General features: G+C 43.9%; 2 protein-coding genes and 1 long non-coding RNA gene across 12 annotated transcripts in view; 1 reads left to right on the top strand and 2 right to left on the bottom strand.

Moving 5' to 3' along the window:
• Positions 1 to 16,538, bottom strand: part of dennd3a (DENN/MADD domain containing 3a) — a 31,162-nt gene that overhangs the window by 234 nt on the left and 14,390 nt on the right. For 4 of the 6 annotated variants that reach the window (XM_035525552.1, XM_035525553.1, XM_035525554.1 and 1 more), the window contains 9 exons: positions 15,870 to 16,040; positions 15,446 to 15,575; positions 15,025 to 15,132; positions 13,556 to 13,698; positions 13,124 to 13,284; positions 12,236 to 12,375; positions 11,895 to 12,013; positions 11,145 to 11,282; positions 10,026 to 10,882 (listed from right to left, as the gene is read on the bottom strand). In XM_035525552.1, the coding sequence (XP_035381445.1) occupies positions 10,682 to 10,882; positions 11,145 to 11,282; positions 11,895 to 12,013; positions 12,236 to 12,375; positions 13,124 to 13,284; positions 13,556 to 13,698; positions 15,025 to 15,132; positions 15,446 to 15,575; positions 15,870 to 16,040 (1,311 nt within the window). In that variant the 3' untranslated portion in view covers positions 10,026 to 10,681. Of the gene's footprint in view, positions 1 to 10,025; positions 10,883 to 11,144; positions 11,283 to 11,894; positions 12,014 to 12,235; positions 12,376 to 13,123; positions 13,285 to 13,555; positions 13,699 to 15,024; positions 15,133 to 15,445; positions 15,576 to 15,869; positions 16,041 to 16,538 lie in introns of those variants that run through there. The other 2 variants (XM_035525551.1, XR_004775930.1) reach the window with 2 other exon arrangements.
• On the bottom strand, positions 12 to 5,125 carry LOC118241249. Its single transcript, XR_004775932.1, has 3 exons — positions 4,385 to 5,125; positions 406 to 543; positions 12 to 140 (listed from the first exon to the last, which is right to left on the bottom strand). It is a non-coding gene; the product is annotated as an uncharacterized LOC118241249 (long non-coding RNA).
• On the top strand, positions 3,986 to 9,394 carry LOC113590654 (tubulin alpha chain-like). Of its 5 annotated transcripts, XM_035525555.1 has the most exons (5): positions 4,000 to 4,071; positions 7,651 to 7,692; positions 7,795 to 8,014; positions 8,154 to 8,302; positions 8,381 to 9,394. In XM_035525555.1, the coding sequence occupies exons 2-5, from the start codon at positions 7,690 to 7,692 to the stop codon at positions 9,356 to 9,358; spliced, it is 1,350 nt and encodes a 449-aa protein (XP_035381448.1). In that variant the 5' UTR covers positions 4,000 to 4,071; positions 7,651 to 7,689; the 3' UTR covers positions 9,359 to 9,394. The 5 variants fall into 5 exon arrangements, 4 of the variants coding, with proteins under 4 accessions (XP_035381449.1, XP_035381448.1, XP_035381450.1 ...); XM_035525556.1 differs by lacking the exon at positions 7,651 to 7,692 and having other exon boundaries at positions 3,988 to 4,071; positions 7,950 to 8,014; XM_035525557.1 differs by lacking the exons at positions 4,000 to 4,071; positions 7,651 to 7,692 and having other exon boundaries at positions 7,713 to 8,014.

A 16,538-nucleotide genomic window follows, 5' to 3' on the forward strand; every position in this document is an offset into this window, starting at 1 on the left:
GCTGCATCGCTGAGGACATATCGGTCTTCAGCCGAGCACAGAGCCATCAGCTCCTTTTCCACTCGGTGGCGCTCTGTGTCTACCACGTAGATCTTCCCACGAGACTTCCCCCCGCCAGGGCCGTTGCAACCCACCCAGATCTGAGAGAGAGAATTGATTTTTATTCCACATATGCTTGAAATCAAGGAAAATTCTTTAGTTTTTAATCAGTGGCTATGAGCACCGCTTCAATCATGTAAGGATAGAATAACAGTTTTAATCACTTGCATTTCTGTTCATTATAAATATTGACAAGTGCAGAGAAGTGATGTCTACAAGAAAACTACACATCAGCAAGACACAAAACCTACCCAAACTTATATACCACCAGCTGTCTGCCTGCCCATCGTGCAAATGATTTCTCACCTGGTTCTTGACCCTGATCATGCAGATGACACCTGAGGATTCAGGCAGCTGGATCCTGTTGAAGGGCCTGCTCAGGTCACCCAGGTGCCACACGCACAGCTCGCTTGCTCCTGCACAGCCTGTCCACACCTGCTCCCTCTGCAAAGGCAGCCCACATTAGCATAACTGGGGCAGAGGCAGCCAACAAGGCTCATGCCACACAGCATTCTCGGCTGCTGGATGATCTCATCACAGGACGCTGCCAAATTTTTTCCTTGGACTTAACTACATTCTACCTAGAAATCAGCAACTTCCACTAGACATTGAAGACTACTTTAATCACAAAAACTACATCTAAAGAACTACCTAAAAAAACTACCCAAGTAATGTGAACATTTTTCTTTTTCCATCATGGCCACTTCCGTTCTTCTTCAGTGTTCAGTGTGCAACGTGTTTAGCTATTCTTCGTCCATCATTAGCGTTAGTTTTTCTGCGAGAAGTGCAGATTAATCGCTAGTCTGACAGAGATTATTCTAGCGCTAGAGAGGCACATCCTGACCTCATTAAGTGTTAGACCTATCGAGGAATCAGAAGTACAAGATGTGGATGCTGTAGGTGAAGTTAAAAAGCCCTCAACTCCTGCACTACCACACTTGCAGCGATTCGAATGGGTGACCTTACAGCCGAGCTTTGTCTTGCTCACGGGAGCACCACACCTTTCCCATTCTCGTGTCCAACAGGTTTGCCCCACTCAGCGTTTCACCCACTGACAGACCTGTTGAATGAGCTCTGGTTACAGCGGACTATTTTGCAACACGTGAAATTAGCTAGGCCTTTAGGGACATCAGCAGCAGTAGTTAGCTGTATACCTGGAGCCAGGGCATTGAAGGTAATCTTAAGGTCTTAGGCAAGTATAGTTTCTCTAAGATAGTCATTCACGTAGGAGAAAACAATATATGCCTCTGACGGTCAGAGATTATCAAGAACAATATTGCAGAGGAGTGTCAATTAGCCAAGGCAATGTCCGATGCTGTAGTATGCTCTGATCCTATCCCAATGCTGTGCGGTGATATAACGTACAGCCAGTTTATCTTTGCTGAACTGATGGATGTCCAAGTGGTGCTCCCAAAACAATGTGGGGTTTATAGATAATTGGACCACATTCGAGGGCAAGCTTGGTCTTTTAGGGCAGGATGGTATTCATCCTACTAGGGAGGATGCTGCTCTCCTTTCCTGTAACATAGGCCATAGTCTCATGACAAACCTAGTTAATCTATGACAATCCAGAGCGGAGGCAGGGCAGCACACAAAGAGACTAAACCAGTCGTCTGCTGGTCGTTATGTGAGGTCACCCGAGGTTCATCACATTGATACCCGAGCTTAGCAGAAATGCAGAAAACGAAGAAAAACAATGTCTTAACATAATTAGTATTAGAGTAACGGATTCACAGAACACTGCCTGCACCTTTCATCTAATGCTGGGTTTACTAAAATGTTAGATCCCTAACATCTAAAGTGCTCATGATAAATGAAATCCTAAAAGAACATAGATTTAATGTACTTTGTCTAACAAAAACCCAGATCAAGCCAAAATGAGTACATGGCTTGAAATGAAGCGTGTCCTTCTGGCTACAGGTATGTACACTGACCTCGTCTAACTGGCCATGGAGGTGGCATTGTAGTTATTTATACTGACACATTAGACATAAACCAGAAGCTGTTATGACTGAGTCCTTTTAAATTATTTTTACTAGCATAAATAATGCAGCCAGTGATAAGAAGCCTACCCAGCTTCTTCAACTAATCGACATCTACAGGCCACCAGGACCCAATTCAGAATTTATTAATGAGTTTGCAGATTTCCTCTCCAATCTACTGAATGCTTAGAATCAGTATTACACTGCACACTCAATGATGTTGCTTCAGTTAAGAATTAAAATAAATTAGGGACAAAAAATTAGTACCTTGATATAATGATCATATTCACAATTTAAAACAAAAACACTCAAAAAACAGAATGTAAATGGCACCACACTAGTCTTCCAGCTTGCATAGAAGGACAGCCTTCTCAGTATAAAAAGGCACTTATGTCCACTCGAACAGCTCATCTCTCAACCCTTATATAAAATATAAAAAATAATCATAGATTTCTCTTTAGTACAATTGCACATCTAACTAGGAATAAAACTGACACCATTGCTCAGATTACACCATCACATAGTAAGAACGAGTTCATGAAATTTCTCCAATGATACAATTAAGCACATTAAAGATAGCATTCAGAGTATTAATGTGACATTGGCAGCTACTTAGAGAGCAGAACAACTAAGCCAAAAGAGATTCTAGAATAATTTACAACTAGCCAAAAGCCAGAACTTACATCACTGCCCACATACTTTAAAGAAATCCTACGTGAAGTAATTGAATCTTTACTGAATTTAATAAAAACTCCTCCTTGAACATTGGCTACATACCTAAATCATAAATTAGCAGTAGTCAGACCACTTATCAGAAAAATCTGACCTCAACCCATGTCAGCTGTCAAAGTACAGTCTGATCTCAAACTTTCCATTTATTTCCAAGATCCTAGAAAAAGATGTAGCTCAGCAACTAAACTCATGCCTGAATAAGAACCAGATACATGAAGTCTTTCAGTCAGGGTTTAGATCTCATAGTACAAAGACAAGTAGTTAAAGACCTCTTGTTGGCTTCTGACCAGGGTTATGTCTCTTTGCTTATATTGCTTGACCTGAGTGCAGCATTTGACACTATAGATCACAACATTTAACAAGATAGACTCGAAAATGTTGTTTGGATTAGGAGAATAGCCCTTTCCTGGTTTAAATCTTACGTGGCCGGTCACTAGTAGTTTGTTAACATAAATGGAGACTTCTCAGCATACAAGGTTAGCCTCATCTTTTTTCTTTATACATGCCATCTCTAGGTGGCATTATACATAATCACTGTGCTAGTTTCCTCTGTCACGCTGATGATACTCAGCTCTATGTCTCAGTCAAGCCAGATGATGCTTTCCTTTCACCTCTCTATCGTTCAAGGTTCTTGACTGAGAGCGGCGGAGTGCTGATGTTCCAGGGTGCCCTTATGCCTGTGGTTCGTTCTAGCTCTATACTTTTAGCTATGCTGCTATAAGTAGATCTGCCGGTGTCCATCTTTGCACGTAATAGATTATTAGGCATAAATTTAGGGAACTATTATATTCTTTCTTTCCGCCGAGGTACACCAACCCCTGATGTCATGATGTAATTGAGCCTCGACCCTTCTCAGCTGCTATGGCTACTCCCACCACCCCCTGATGTCTCCTGCTGTAGCCCACTACACCTCCACCCTAGCTAACTACTTCTCTGTTGCCCTTGATGGATATTCTCGTTCGGGATGGGTTTCGTACACACGCACACCACTGGAACCAGACTAGGATCCCAGAACAAATGACAGATGAAGCGCCGCCGCCCTCCTAACTTTTCACCGTCGACCGTTTTAACCTACATGTCATACCTGCCTTCGATAACTCAGGAAAGCCGTTGGCCGAGCACGCGCAATGACGTTATTCCCAACGACTAAACACGTGCATATTTCAGTTTTCCGAGGAGAGGCAAAGTGATGTAGCCTGATTCAAGCGTGATTGAGAGAGGCAGACTCACCGATCTATAGTCTACGATAAATGATCAGGTACGACAAAAATCGATTATCTTTAAATACACACCATACAGCATATTCCGCAACAACAGTGTTTTCGGTTCGTAAAAATATGTAGGCAATAGAGAAACCGGTCGGGGACGAGCTGCAAATTAGCTACACTATCTTACAAATTTACACACGAATCTACGGCACTGTTTCGAAGGTTGATGTTAATAATTCCCTGGTTCCACTATAAAACACAAATAAGAGAAAGTCACTACCTCAAAATGCAGTCAAATTTACAAATGAATTTGTCTTTCCTGCTTCCCAAGAAATGCTGGAAAACAACATGGAAGCTACTCACTCGCTTTATTCCACTTCCTTCGTCTGATCGGTGACTTGTAACTCCTATCAAGACAATATCACTCTGAAGTCTGTGATTTAATTCCCACTTTGATCAAGCTGATGTGCGGCGCGTGCGCTTTTTTGTGCCGCCGCGAGCCAGGCAGTTTGCTCGCGCCTACTCCTCGTTCCCCCTCATCGTAAATCGAACATTCCAACATGGCTGCCGCGTAGCAACCGGACCGCTACAGTTACACCCCTTCGAAAAAAAAAAAAGAAATTAGTGGAGTCTCACTTTTGATAACCTGACCGCTCAAAATACCCCGGGGGCAAGAAAGGCTAAGTCTGAAGGGACAAAGATGCCTAGTTATAACCTGGGCACATCGAGGAATAGAAAGAAACTGTTTTGCTATGAAATATTTTAACCAACAGGCCTACATAAACCAAAGTGTTGATGAAGAAATTTATGTAGGCCTACATTAAAAATATTCTTCTAAATATTCTTCTAGTGACAGTAGATAATCATCTGAAAAATGGGTGGATTATAGGGCGGCACTTCTTAAGAGAACGGCATCCTGTTCTATAAAATCTATAGTCTAACCTCTTTCATGCAGTTTCATTCAGAATCTTAACTCTAACTAGACCTGCCTGTGTCATTATCTCCTGAGGGTTATGATTTTACCAGTAATTGCTGGCCTGGTATTTGTCCTGTCCTGTATTTATTATTGTTTATTTAATGTTTCTTTAATGACATTTTGCACTATGTTGGACTGTTTGCACTTGTGTAGCATGTTGTCCGTGGCACTGTTGTTTTTATGTTGCACCATGGTCCTGGAGGAACATTGTCTCGTTTTTGTTGTGTACTTGTATATAGCTGAAATGACAATAAAACCTCTTGAACTTGATGCTAGCGGAGCCAGAACTGCTTGGCTTGCCGTTTGCCCTTTATTTCTTTAGCAGCCTGTTTCACCTTCACTACTCTCAGTAAGTGGCTGACCTAAGAGCACAATGACAAGACCTCTACATCCAATCTGTGTATCCCACCAGACACCTACTCCACAACACATGATCACCGTCCAGACCCATATTTCATGACTCATGTCTGGGCAGGGATGGTTCTACTGTAAATCCCCTCATAGCATGCAATCATCTGTGAAGCAGTTATGCTGCTATCCATAGCCAACAGCCCCGGTCACCCCTGGGCAAAGAAGGAGAGAGAGATAGAATGTAATTCTTCACCTGTCCCCATCACCTCAGCTCTGGCTGCGCTGGAGTGTTGGTGGCACCTGTTCTGTAGTAACCTGACTCTCTCTCTCTCTCTCTCTCCTGTGAGAAAACCCAGCTAGTCTTCATTTAGCCTGAGTAAGTAATCTCTATCCACTGTGTCCTTTCATTCCTCTGGACACACTCCTATTAGTGTCTGCCCAGAGTGTGGATATGTGAATTCAGCTGGTTGTCAAAATGTATAAATGACAAAAACCATTTAGCAAGCCAAATATAATCCAGATTGGATACTGTGTCAATCAAAGTACTTTTGCTAGTTGTATAGTTGTAGTGGGCTGTGGTAGCTCAGTGGCTAAGGTCCCTGACTACTGATCAGAAGGTTGCCAATTCAAGTTGCCACTGTGGGCCCCTGAGTAAGACCCTTAACCCTCAATTGTTCAAGGTGTACTCAGTCATAATTGTAAGTCGCTTTGGATAAAAATGTCAGACGTAAATGTATTTTGTAGGTGTCTGATGGGCAAATAAGATGAACACTTTCTTTTATTGAAATAAAGAGTACTGCATGTTTAAAGGTTATGTCAGTTCTAGTAACATTCTAGCACAAGGCTCAATTCCCACTTTAGAAAATTACTTGCATTGCATAGTTTGCCTCCCACGTTTCAGAGCATTTTAAATATGGAGTGAGTAGAGACTGCTGAGCCATGGCTGTCCTCGCTCCACATCAAACATCTCTCTCCCACTACTTCTGAGCAATACTTCCCACACAGCATTCATGGCACACCCTCTCACACACACACAGACACACACAGACACACACTCTCTCAATTGCATTGTTGACAATACAACTGTACGGCTCTGTTGCTGTACACCGCAGTGCAGTGCAGGCCTGGAGCAGGACACTGTACCATAAGGGTAATGCACCAGATTTGACTTTGAACCAGGATGATAAACGCATGGAATACAAACAGACACATGGACACAAAGATGTACAAGACTAGTCAAATGGCCTTGGGTTTGTATCATTACTCTGCTTCAAGTATTAACCTGGTTAATATTTTCTAAGATCCCGTTGACCTTTGCACATACTATTGGTTTAAAGAGGGTTAGATGGGGGGAATAGAATATGGGAAAACTTTGTGTTTATAATCCTTGTGACAAAGGCTAAAGGCAGCCACCTTACCCAGGGCTAACAGCCAGCTCTCTGGCATAGCAGCCAAAGCATCCATTTAACCTTCCCAAGTGACAGACTCCATCATTCCATTCTCCCCTTCTAAGAGTGACAGTCCCTGTCACACTGCCTTCACCTCCAGGATGAGCCCCTGTGCAGGACACTGTTCACATGTCCCTCTACCCACAACTGCCCTTTCCATCAGGGCCAAACCCATATCCATCATCAGGGATCCTCACACTGGGCTACACCATCCCCGCACAGCAGAGGTGGGTTCATCAACCTGGAGCACACTCCCAACAGCATCACATCCCACTTTTGACACCGTGTGCGATGAAGGCTGAAGGCAGCCACCCTACCATGGACTCAAACCCTGGGCTGACAGGAGGTAAATGTGAGCTCTGGCCATTGGACCAACTGTGTCCTGATCCCTGACCACTGGACCAGCTCTATGGCATAGCAGCCATTGTCAAGCCCATTGTCACCAACAAACTTCTAGATAGATTGCTAGATAGTTTGCTCTGTCTTGTACACTACTTCAAGGTAGTTTTATCTACAAAGTTATTTTAAAGATGGATGATAAAGGATTTCTATCTTTTGAAATAAATGTTTCTGGAATTTCAAGGCATGGGGAATGTGTGGGTTAGGTGTGTGCTAGAATACGTGTCTTTGCTTCACGTTGTATTTAGAATGGCAAATGTGAATCCACTCTTACTTCAGGACTTAATTGAAAAACCACACCCCCACCAACTCAGTTCATTCTTGATAAAGCTCAGCCAGGTGGTTAACATCATACAGCTGTGTGGGTAAGCATTGCTTGTATTTGTGTAACTAGAATAACACTATTGAAGCTGTTTTTCAAAAAATATTAGGTGTTGTGTTTCTTGAATTTGCAGGTCCACATCTTTCTCAGTTTTCTGGAAACACTAAAAATAATGGTAAAGTTATGCTAATTATTACAAAAATGTTTTTCAAAAAGACCCATCAAACTTGCACTTGTCTATGCCTCTGCTTGTAATGACAAATTTTCTGTTCAACAGAGGGAGTGCATCTCTGTACACATAGGCCAAGCAGGTGTACAGATGGGCAACTCCTGCTGGGAGTTGTATTGTCTGGAGCATGGCATCCAACCTGATGGCATGATCACCTCTGGCAGCACTTCCTTGGCTGATTCCTCTTTTGGCACTTTCTTCAGTGAAACCGGAGCTGGGAAGTATGTACCCCGAGCTGTCTTTATAGACCTGGAGCCAACAGTTGTAGGTATAGCAGCACTTGAACCCTGTCAAGCTCTTGACCACTACTTGTACATGACTTTAGGCTACATTTTGATTTCTCAGTGAAGCCATGTTCATTTGGCAGAAATGGGTTGGTTATGTGACTTGTAATTGCTTACTCCCAGATGAGATCCGCAATGGACATTATCGCCAGCTTTACCACCCAGAGCAGCTGATCAGTGGCAAAGAGGATGCTGCCAATAACTATGCCCGTGGCCACTACACTATCGGCAAGGAGATTGTTGACTCTGTGCTTGATCGAATGCGGAAAATGGTGAGCTGCGATTTGGCTTCCATGTTGTGTGAAGCACCCATTTGGAAGCTCCTAATGATGGGTTTTCTTCTCATGCAGGCTGACCAGTGTACAGGCCTACAGGGATTCCTGATCTTCCACAGCTTTGGTGGTGGAACTGGATCTGGGTTTACCTCTTTGTTGATGGAGCGTCTGTCTGTTGATTATGGCAAAAAGTCCAAGCTGGAGTTTTCAATCTACCCTGCTCCCCAGGTTTCCACTGCAGTGGTAGAACCCTACAACTCCATCTTGACCACTCACACCACACTTGAGCACTCGGACTGCTCCTTCATGGTTGACAATGAGGCCATCTTTGACATCTGCAAGCGCAATCTAGATATAGAACGTCCCTCCTACAATAACCTCAACAGACTCATCGCACAGATTGTGTCTTCGATCACGGCTTCTTTACGCTTTGATGGCGCTCTTAATGTGGATCTCACAGAATTCCAGACCAACCTGGTTCCATACCCTCGCATCCACTTTCCCTTGGTTACCTACTCCCCCATTATTTCGGCCGAAAAGGCTTATCATGAGCAGCTGTCTGTAGCGGAGATCTCCAATGCTTGTTTTGAGCCAGCCAACCAGATGGTGAAATGTGACCCTCGCCGTGGCAAGTACATGGCCTGTTGCTTGCTCTATCGTGGTGACGTGGTGCCCAAAGATGTCAATGCTGCCATCGCCAGCATCAAGACCCGTCGCTCCATCCAGTTTGTGGACTGGTGCCCCACAGGCTTCAAGGTGGGGATCAACTACCAGCCCCCCACGGTGGTTCCAGGAGGGGACCTGGCAAAGGTGCAGAGGGCCGTGTGCATGCTGAGCAACACCACGGCCATCGCAGAAGCCTGGAGTCGCCTGGATCACAAGTTTGACCTGATGTATGCCAAGCGCGCCTTTGTGCACTGGTATGTGGGTGAAGGGATGGAGGAAGGAGAGTTCTCTGAGGCCAGAGAGGACATGGCTGCCTTGGAGAAGGACTACGAGGAGGTTGGAGCAGATTCTGCTGAAGCTTATGAGGAAGAGGAAGACGAATACTAGAACCGTCTGCTCTTGTAGCAGAGGCTTTTTGTCTAGTTTCTCAAATAAAGAGCATGGAGCATGTACAGAGTCTCTGATCCATTATTCTTTTTTTTTTGAATTTCTGAGGAGGGTGGTGTCACCTGGGGCCACCACCCATTCCATGCCTTGTGTATTGTACTGTCTTAGGGATTTACAATATCCTAGCTCCATCTGTAAAAAAAGAACCTTGTCAACTTGGCTGTTCAGTTAAATTCTTTGAAAAAGCTTATTTAAAGCTGTTCTATTCATGTTAACTTTACCATCTAGAAAGTAGTCTTTGTGCAAACTTGACTGTCACTTTGTCCTATGCTAACAAAAAATTAGATGAATGGGGGGGGGGGAACTTTTATTCTGGTTTCTTTTCCCCTCATGTTGGGTTGTATGCAACAAGGAAAACGATCCAATGGTGATCATGAGTCTGCTGCCCCCTGCAGGCTGAGAAGTAGGGAAACCCTTTTAAGGTGGCTGCTTGGTAAAGATCTGTTGCAATTAAAATTTCCCAATAACACTCGACCCAAAAACGTGCAGTAAACAGACTTGGTAGCGATTTGAAATTGGCATGCACCTTAAATTATTCATCTGAAACTAATTTTAACATTTGAAAATATAGTAACAAACACTTTAGAATAAAGAACAAATTCTGACATGAGGAAAAAAATCTTTTATATGGTATCAAACCTTCCAAATGGTAATGTACAAGTGTGTGCATATAAAAACCTAAATACAATGCTGCAAAAGCTGTGGCTACTAAAACAAAAGTCATTAAAATGTGTGCAATAACTAAAATAAATCGAGTTACCAAAAACATGGCACTTTATAGGTCTATTTCTATAAACCAAAGGCCAAATTCTATTCAAACAGTAAATATAATGATGCAAAAACTGCCCTTCAACTATTGGACATGTGGCCAAGTTTATGTAAATACTGATACCATCACAAGATACTAGCACAGTACAGGGGAAGGAGTTGTTTCTGTTGTAAAAACAGGCTGACTTCAAATTGCAGTAGAAAAAATGCATGTCCTTCATATCAACCCCTTCATGTATTTTTTAAGGGACAATGGTGATTAGAAGCACCATCATCCTTCACATTACTACTTTAGATTTTTCCTTGGCTCCTCTGCTTGGAGCATCTGTTAGGAGAAGCAATTAAGCAATTATGCAATATGCATAATTAGGCAATATGCTGTTAGTGAAGCATATTCATTTACCCACAATGTCCTTATGTCTGTTTGTGTGGTTAGGCAGCAAGGGCCCCGTGTTACTTCCAGAAGTCTGAGCTCGCATTTTCCACTCTTTTCTGCTATTCTACTTTCCAGATAGCGATCTTTCCATCCTGACCAGCTGCACCGCTGAGGACGTATCGGTCTTCAGCCGAGCACAGAGTCTGAACAGAGTCTGAATGAGCCATCAGCTCCTTTTCCACTCGGTGGCGCTCTGTGTCTACCACGTAGATCTTCCCACGAGACTTCCCCCCGCCAGGGCCGTTGCAACCCACCCAGATCTGAGAGAGAGAATCGATTTTTATTCCACATATGTTTGAAATCAAGGAAAATTCTTTAATTTTTAATCAGTGGCTATGAGCACCGCTTCAATCATGTAAGGATAGAATAACAGTTTTAATCACTTGCATTTCTGTTCATTATAAATATTGACAAGTGCAGAGAAGTGATGTCTACAAGAAAACACATCAGCAAGACACAAAACCTACCCAAACTTATATACCACCAGCCATCTGCCTGCCCATCGTGCAGATGATTTCTCACCTGGTTCTTGACCCTGATCATGCAAATGACGCCTGAGGATTCAGGCAGCTGGATCCTGTTGAAGGGCCTGCTCAGGTCACCAAGGTGCCACACGCACAGCTCGCTTTCTCCCGCACAGCCTGTCCACACCTGCTCCCTCTGCAAAGGCAGCCCACATTAGCATAACTGGAGCAGAGGCAGCCAGTGAGGCTTATGCCACACAGCTCCATGAAAGCCACACCAGGACCATAAGAAGGTAATGTTTGCTGATGATTGGAGCTGATGCCAGGGGTGATGCCCTTTAGGAAATGCTGATGACATGTGTCAGTTGTTTTATCACCAGCTAAGAGTTCACTTGATTACCAACATTTTATAGGTCACCTCTGCTACTCATGTGAGCTTGGAACACAGATAAGGAGGGACAAAACCACCATAACCAACTGAAGATGGTTATTGGCAACCACAGCCAATCACAGTTCAGTACCATCTAAAACAGCGAAATAAAGATTAACACACAGCAAGCCATAAAAATGGCAAGAACCAACCCACCACATCTGAACATTTTACTATCAGGACACTAAAGAGAGAAGAGTCTCTGTTAACACCCCCCCCCCCCCCCCCCCCCCCAATTTGTAAACCATTATCATCTTATTAAAAGCCCTCTTGGCATTATGAGCTGTGTGACCCTGATACAGCATGCAGGAAGTGAACATGACACAGTGTTCTTGGCAGGAAAGAAGCGGGTGGGGCACAAGCCCTGGCGTCGCTCACCTCATTAAGCACCAGGAAGCTGGTGTAGGAGCTGGGGCAGACCCGCAGGTGATCTGGGAGGGCCATCCTGCGGTGCACTGTGCCATTTCGACGCACCTCCATCACGCTGTCCTGTGCGCCTAAAAACCCAGATGGGGTTCAGATGGCTCAATTCATGAACTGTAGACTAGCTGAGCAGAGCTGAATGAATGTTCACAAAGTCCCCAAACACTGTCAACTACTGTAATTCTGTTATGGTAGAAGTATACAAAATGCATGGGTACAAGAGCAGCATTAAGAAGTCTTAGGAGATTTCTTCCCAAAATCTATTTAACATAACTGTTCTACAAGAGGCCACTTACAGCACCATAGCCTCCCGTCGAGGAGCTGAATGGAGTGCAGTCTGTCGCACGCCAGTCTGAAGTGGCGTCTCACCTGCAGTGTAGCCACGTCCCACACGATCACTGTGCCCTCTGCACTGCTCGAGTACGCCACCACATGGCTACAAAAGGGAACGTGCAACATGTGGAACAGGTGATCTCAGGACAAAGATCCACAGCTGGGCTCTCTTCCAGTCCGGAACATGCTTGAGCCTGCTAGTCTGCATTCTGTTTTGGGTCCTAGCATGCCTGAGTCTGATAATCTGCAGTCTGTCTTGGGTCCTAACACACCTGAGTCTGATAATCTGCCTTCCCTTCCAGATCTGGACACTCCTGAGCCTGCTAATCTGCACTCTCTTTGGGTCCAAACATGCATCTGATAATCAAACTGAGTCTGATAATTTACTGCCTTCTTCAAATCCAAGAGAAGAACAAAAAAGGTGAACTGGCCGCGGTCATCAACGGCCATATTGGAAAACTAGCTCAGTCAGGAGTGGTCCTGAATTTTCTCCACTAGCATTCATTGAGGTCCAGGGTTTTGCTGCAGTCAGTATTTACTAAATTCAACTGATTAACATCAATGGTGAAGATTGGTTACATTATTATTGGTTAGGATTACTGGTTAAATTAATGAAACGGTGGAGGCAGGTGTGCTATTGTTTGAGATGAACAAAGCTTACTGCCACAGGATCACTGTGGGATACAGGATCTCTGATTTATGGAACAATATGCCTACCATGTGGCACTACAATTTCCATGTTGCATAAAACACATCAACCCTAAGTTCATAAGTAAATGAAAAAAGCATTAGTCATTTAAATGGGAAATGTTTATAGAAACCATATGTTACGCAATTTCATAATGAGTTACCTATATTTATCAGACCTATCTTCCAAGGCGAGGCTGGTGACCTCAGCACGGTGCTCCCTTAGCTGTTTATTGCAGGACATACTGTGGGTGTTGATTATGTAAATGATAGAGTCCTGAGAGCCAATCCATAACTGCTGCTCCTCCACTCCCAGCATGCAATTCTAAACAATCCGAAACAAGGACAGGTTGTGAGGCATGAAGTGAACACAGAGAATCACCAGGAGGCAGCAAACGCCACAGGTTACTGACAATTGCAATCATTATCACAATGCAGTCCATTCAGAAATTTCCATATGAATATTCTTCTATGACTTTAGTCGGTCAGTCCCCAGAACGACCCACTGCCTGAGGCTATATGTGCTTTTCCAACAAACTCTGTATTAGTTTTCTTTTGGAGGCCATATCAAAGACAGTATGTGGAAAGTCCCTTACCAGGCGCGAGGACCCAACACGAATGCAGTTTTGCTGTATGGACCAGGTGGCGGCATCAAACACCACCACCGTCCCGTCGCTCAGAGCGCACCAGAGTTTCGGGTGTCCGCCTCCGGCTGCCGCGGAGGCCATGCCCAGCTGTCCTAAAATAAGCCCCGTTCACAATTAGAGCTCAACAAGAGTACAGAAACAAACCAACAACCAACCATCCAAAACATTAGGGAATATTCAAGCATTCTAATGGTGTTGTTTCCACGTGAGTATTGAAGTAATGATGTAGAATTGAAATAGTACTTGTCCGACAGGAGAATGAATGCAGTTTATATTTGTGTTGAATCATACAGCATGTACAGCATGAGCAGCAGTGCGCCAGCCTGGAGTGGTCATGTGACTTATACACTTTGCACTAAAATACATAAATCATGATCTAAAACAAGTAGGTCACTGTCTTCCTCCCAGCTCACAGGGCTGCCTTTCACACGCTTAGCATTAGCATTAGAACAAATAAGAGAAGAACTTCATGGACAGCGTCACAGACTAGGGCTACATCTGTCCCAGTGTGCCCAGGGACATTTCTGGGAACCCTTATCAGATGTTTTGCTGGAATGTAAGCCAGCTACTAGCCAGTCTACCTGCAGATGAAAAGTAATAGCTCACAAACACCAGATTCCTTTAGGAAAGAGTACCATAAGGCTCAATAAGACTCAGAATGACATCAAATCATATCCAGGATTTACCCTGTCAGAGTCAGTGTTTTCCGTTTCAGAATGACAGCCCAGTGAATATCTGCCATAGTGAATTCCATAATTATTAAGAACTACACCCATCATGTGTCAAAATGAACATTCCACTGCTCCTTGTCTGAGTCAAATCATCATCAGTGATCCAATTGCTTAGACTTCCTGATTCATTTCTGATGTGACCATAGAAATTAGAAGAAAACCAGAATGTCTATGGAGGAACTGCGTCAGCCTTTGTGTAGGTGGAATGCAAAAGGCTGGACGAGACAGACTGCATTTCCATGAAACACAGCCAGAATTCTCACTCCACATGCTTAGTGAAACAGGTCTTACCAGGCTGGTCTGCATAGCAGTTGTTCGCATAATTTTCATTTGTACTGTTGTGATGACTGAGCTGAATTTCTGTGGGTTATGCAGTTCTAGAATGTTTAACTACTTACTAATCTTCCCATTTCACAGTTAAATGAATACAGGGTTGAATACACTCTTAAATGTACTCTCAATGTTTTCTAGATTAGCTGCTATTTTTGTCTGAATGGGAGTATCAGGGTCTGAATGTAAACTTAATTTACAGGCTACTTCAACAAGACTCAGAGCAGGGCACCAGAGTCTTGAGCACTTCTTACAGTTGGGACCAGCCAATGACAAACCTGTGTGCTTTGCTAGCTTAGAACCTCCAACTAAACAGCATTGTGTGTCCCCAGCTTTCCAAAACATGCCACATCTTACCTGGAGTATAGAAGAGGATATCCACGGCTTGGGGGGAGGTCAGGTCCAGGCAGGGGTTGATCTTATGCTTCAGGGTCTCAGAGGTAGTTTTGGGGACCATTATCGGCACTGCTCGGAGACACCAATCAATGGGCACCTCTCCCTAGCCATTTCACTTTACAGTGGCATTTGAATGGAGTATGGTGACTTAACAATATACTATTATTCTTATCTAACGTCTCAGCATAAAAATGCTGTTGCAGGAACAGAACATTTTCAAATTATACTGAAATAAATACTTTTTATGTGGAAAGGAGGAGCTGATGTTAGCACTCTATACTATGAGCATGTCTGAACAACACGAGCACATGGGAACAAGAGAGGTCTACACTGCCATCTAAGCAAGGCTTCGATTGAAGCAGGTCAGTATCGAATTACAAACCTTCCCGCTTCATCTTGTCAAAGTGTGCCAGTTTTGAAGCAGCATAAATAGCCTTCTGAGATTGGAGGCAGCCAACCACAGCGTCCATCAGCAGGGCATTTGTTAGGGCCTGTTGCATGTACTGAGGGTCCTGGAGAAGAAGGGGTTCCCCCAGTCAGATTTGTTAGAAGGCAGATTTTGAGAGGAGAAAACTCTCGACAAGGTGATTAGAACCACGACCAAACTTGCCCTCCACCCTTCAATGATTGGACAGAGAACCAAACAGTCCTGAGTCTGGACTCCCGTTTGCTGTCTAAGAGATACCAGGCCAGAGTCCAGTACATGCAAAGGTAGCTGGAGAGGTAACTGCTGTGACTATACCTACATGAGATTCCAGTTAGACTCTACCAAGTGTGTTTCATCAGCATAACTCCATTGGACAAACCTTGTGTTCGTCTGCCATTTTTCTCCCTGCCCACATCTCCTTGATCATCAGGTGCCACAGCTCGCATTCGGTTTTCAGGTTCGCCTCGAACGTCTCCCTCCTCGGCCTGGTCTTGATCTTCAGAGAGGGAATCCTCATCAACAGCAAAGGTGCAGAGGAGATCTTCACTTCCTGAAGGAGAGCAATTGCCAGAGACCTTCTCATAAAAGACAGGCAACATGAAGACAACATCAAGGTCTGTCACCTTTTCAATACCAGTGATAAAAATAGCACTTGTACGCTGAAGCATGTACTTTGCCTTCTGTCTTACTCCGTTTCCCAGCCCCCCTTGGGAAAACTTTAGGACTAATAAGCTTAACTTTGCATTGCTCCACTGTCGCTCCCTCACAGATAAAGCACAGATAAAGCAATCTAATTGTTCAAAACAAACTTGATTTATTTTTTCTTACTGAGACTTGGCAGCAACCTGAGGACTACTTATATCTCAATTTACTAACACCCAGTGGCCATAATTATTTGGCCAAGTCCAGAACACAGGGCAAAGGTGGTGGTCTGGCTGCTGTCTATAACAACACTCTTAATGTCTCTGCCCGTACCTTTCATGAGGTATCCTCATTTGAATATTTGGTGTAGAAACTGTCTCCTTACTCTTACTGTTTTTGTTATTCT

Source organism: Electrophorus electricus, chromosome 4 (genome assembly GCF_013358815.1).
Source record: "Electrophorus electricus isolate fEleEle1 chromosome 4, fEleEle1.pri, whole genome shotgun sequence".
In the NCBI taxonomy this organism is placed as follows: domain Eukaryota; kingdom Metazoa; phylum Chordata; class Actinopteri; order Gymnotiformes; family Gymnotidae; genus Electrophorus; species Electrophorus electricus.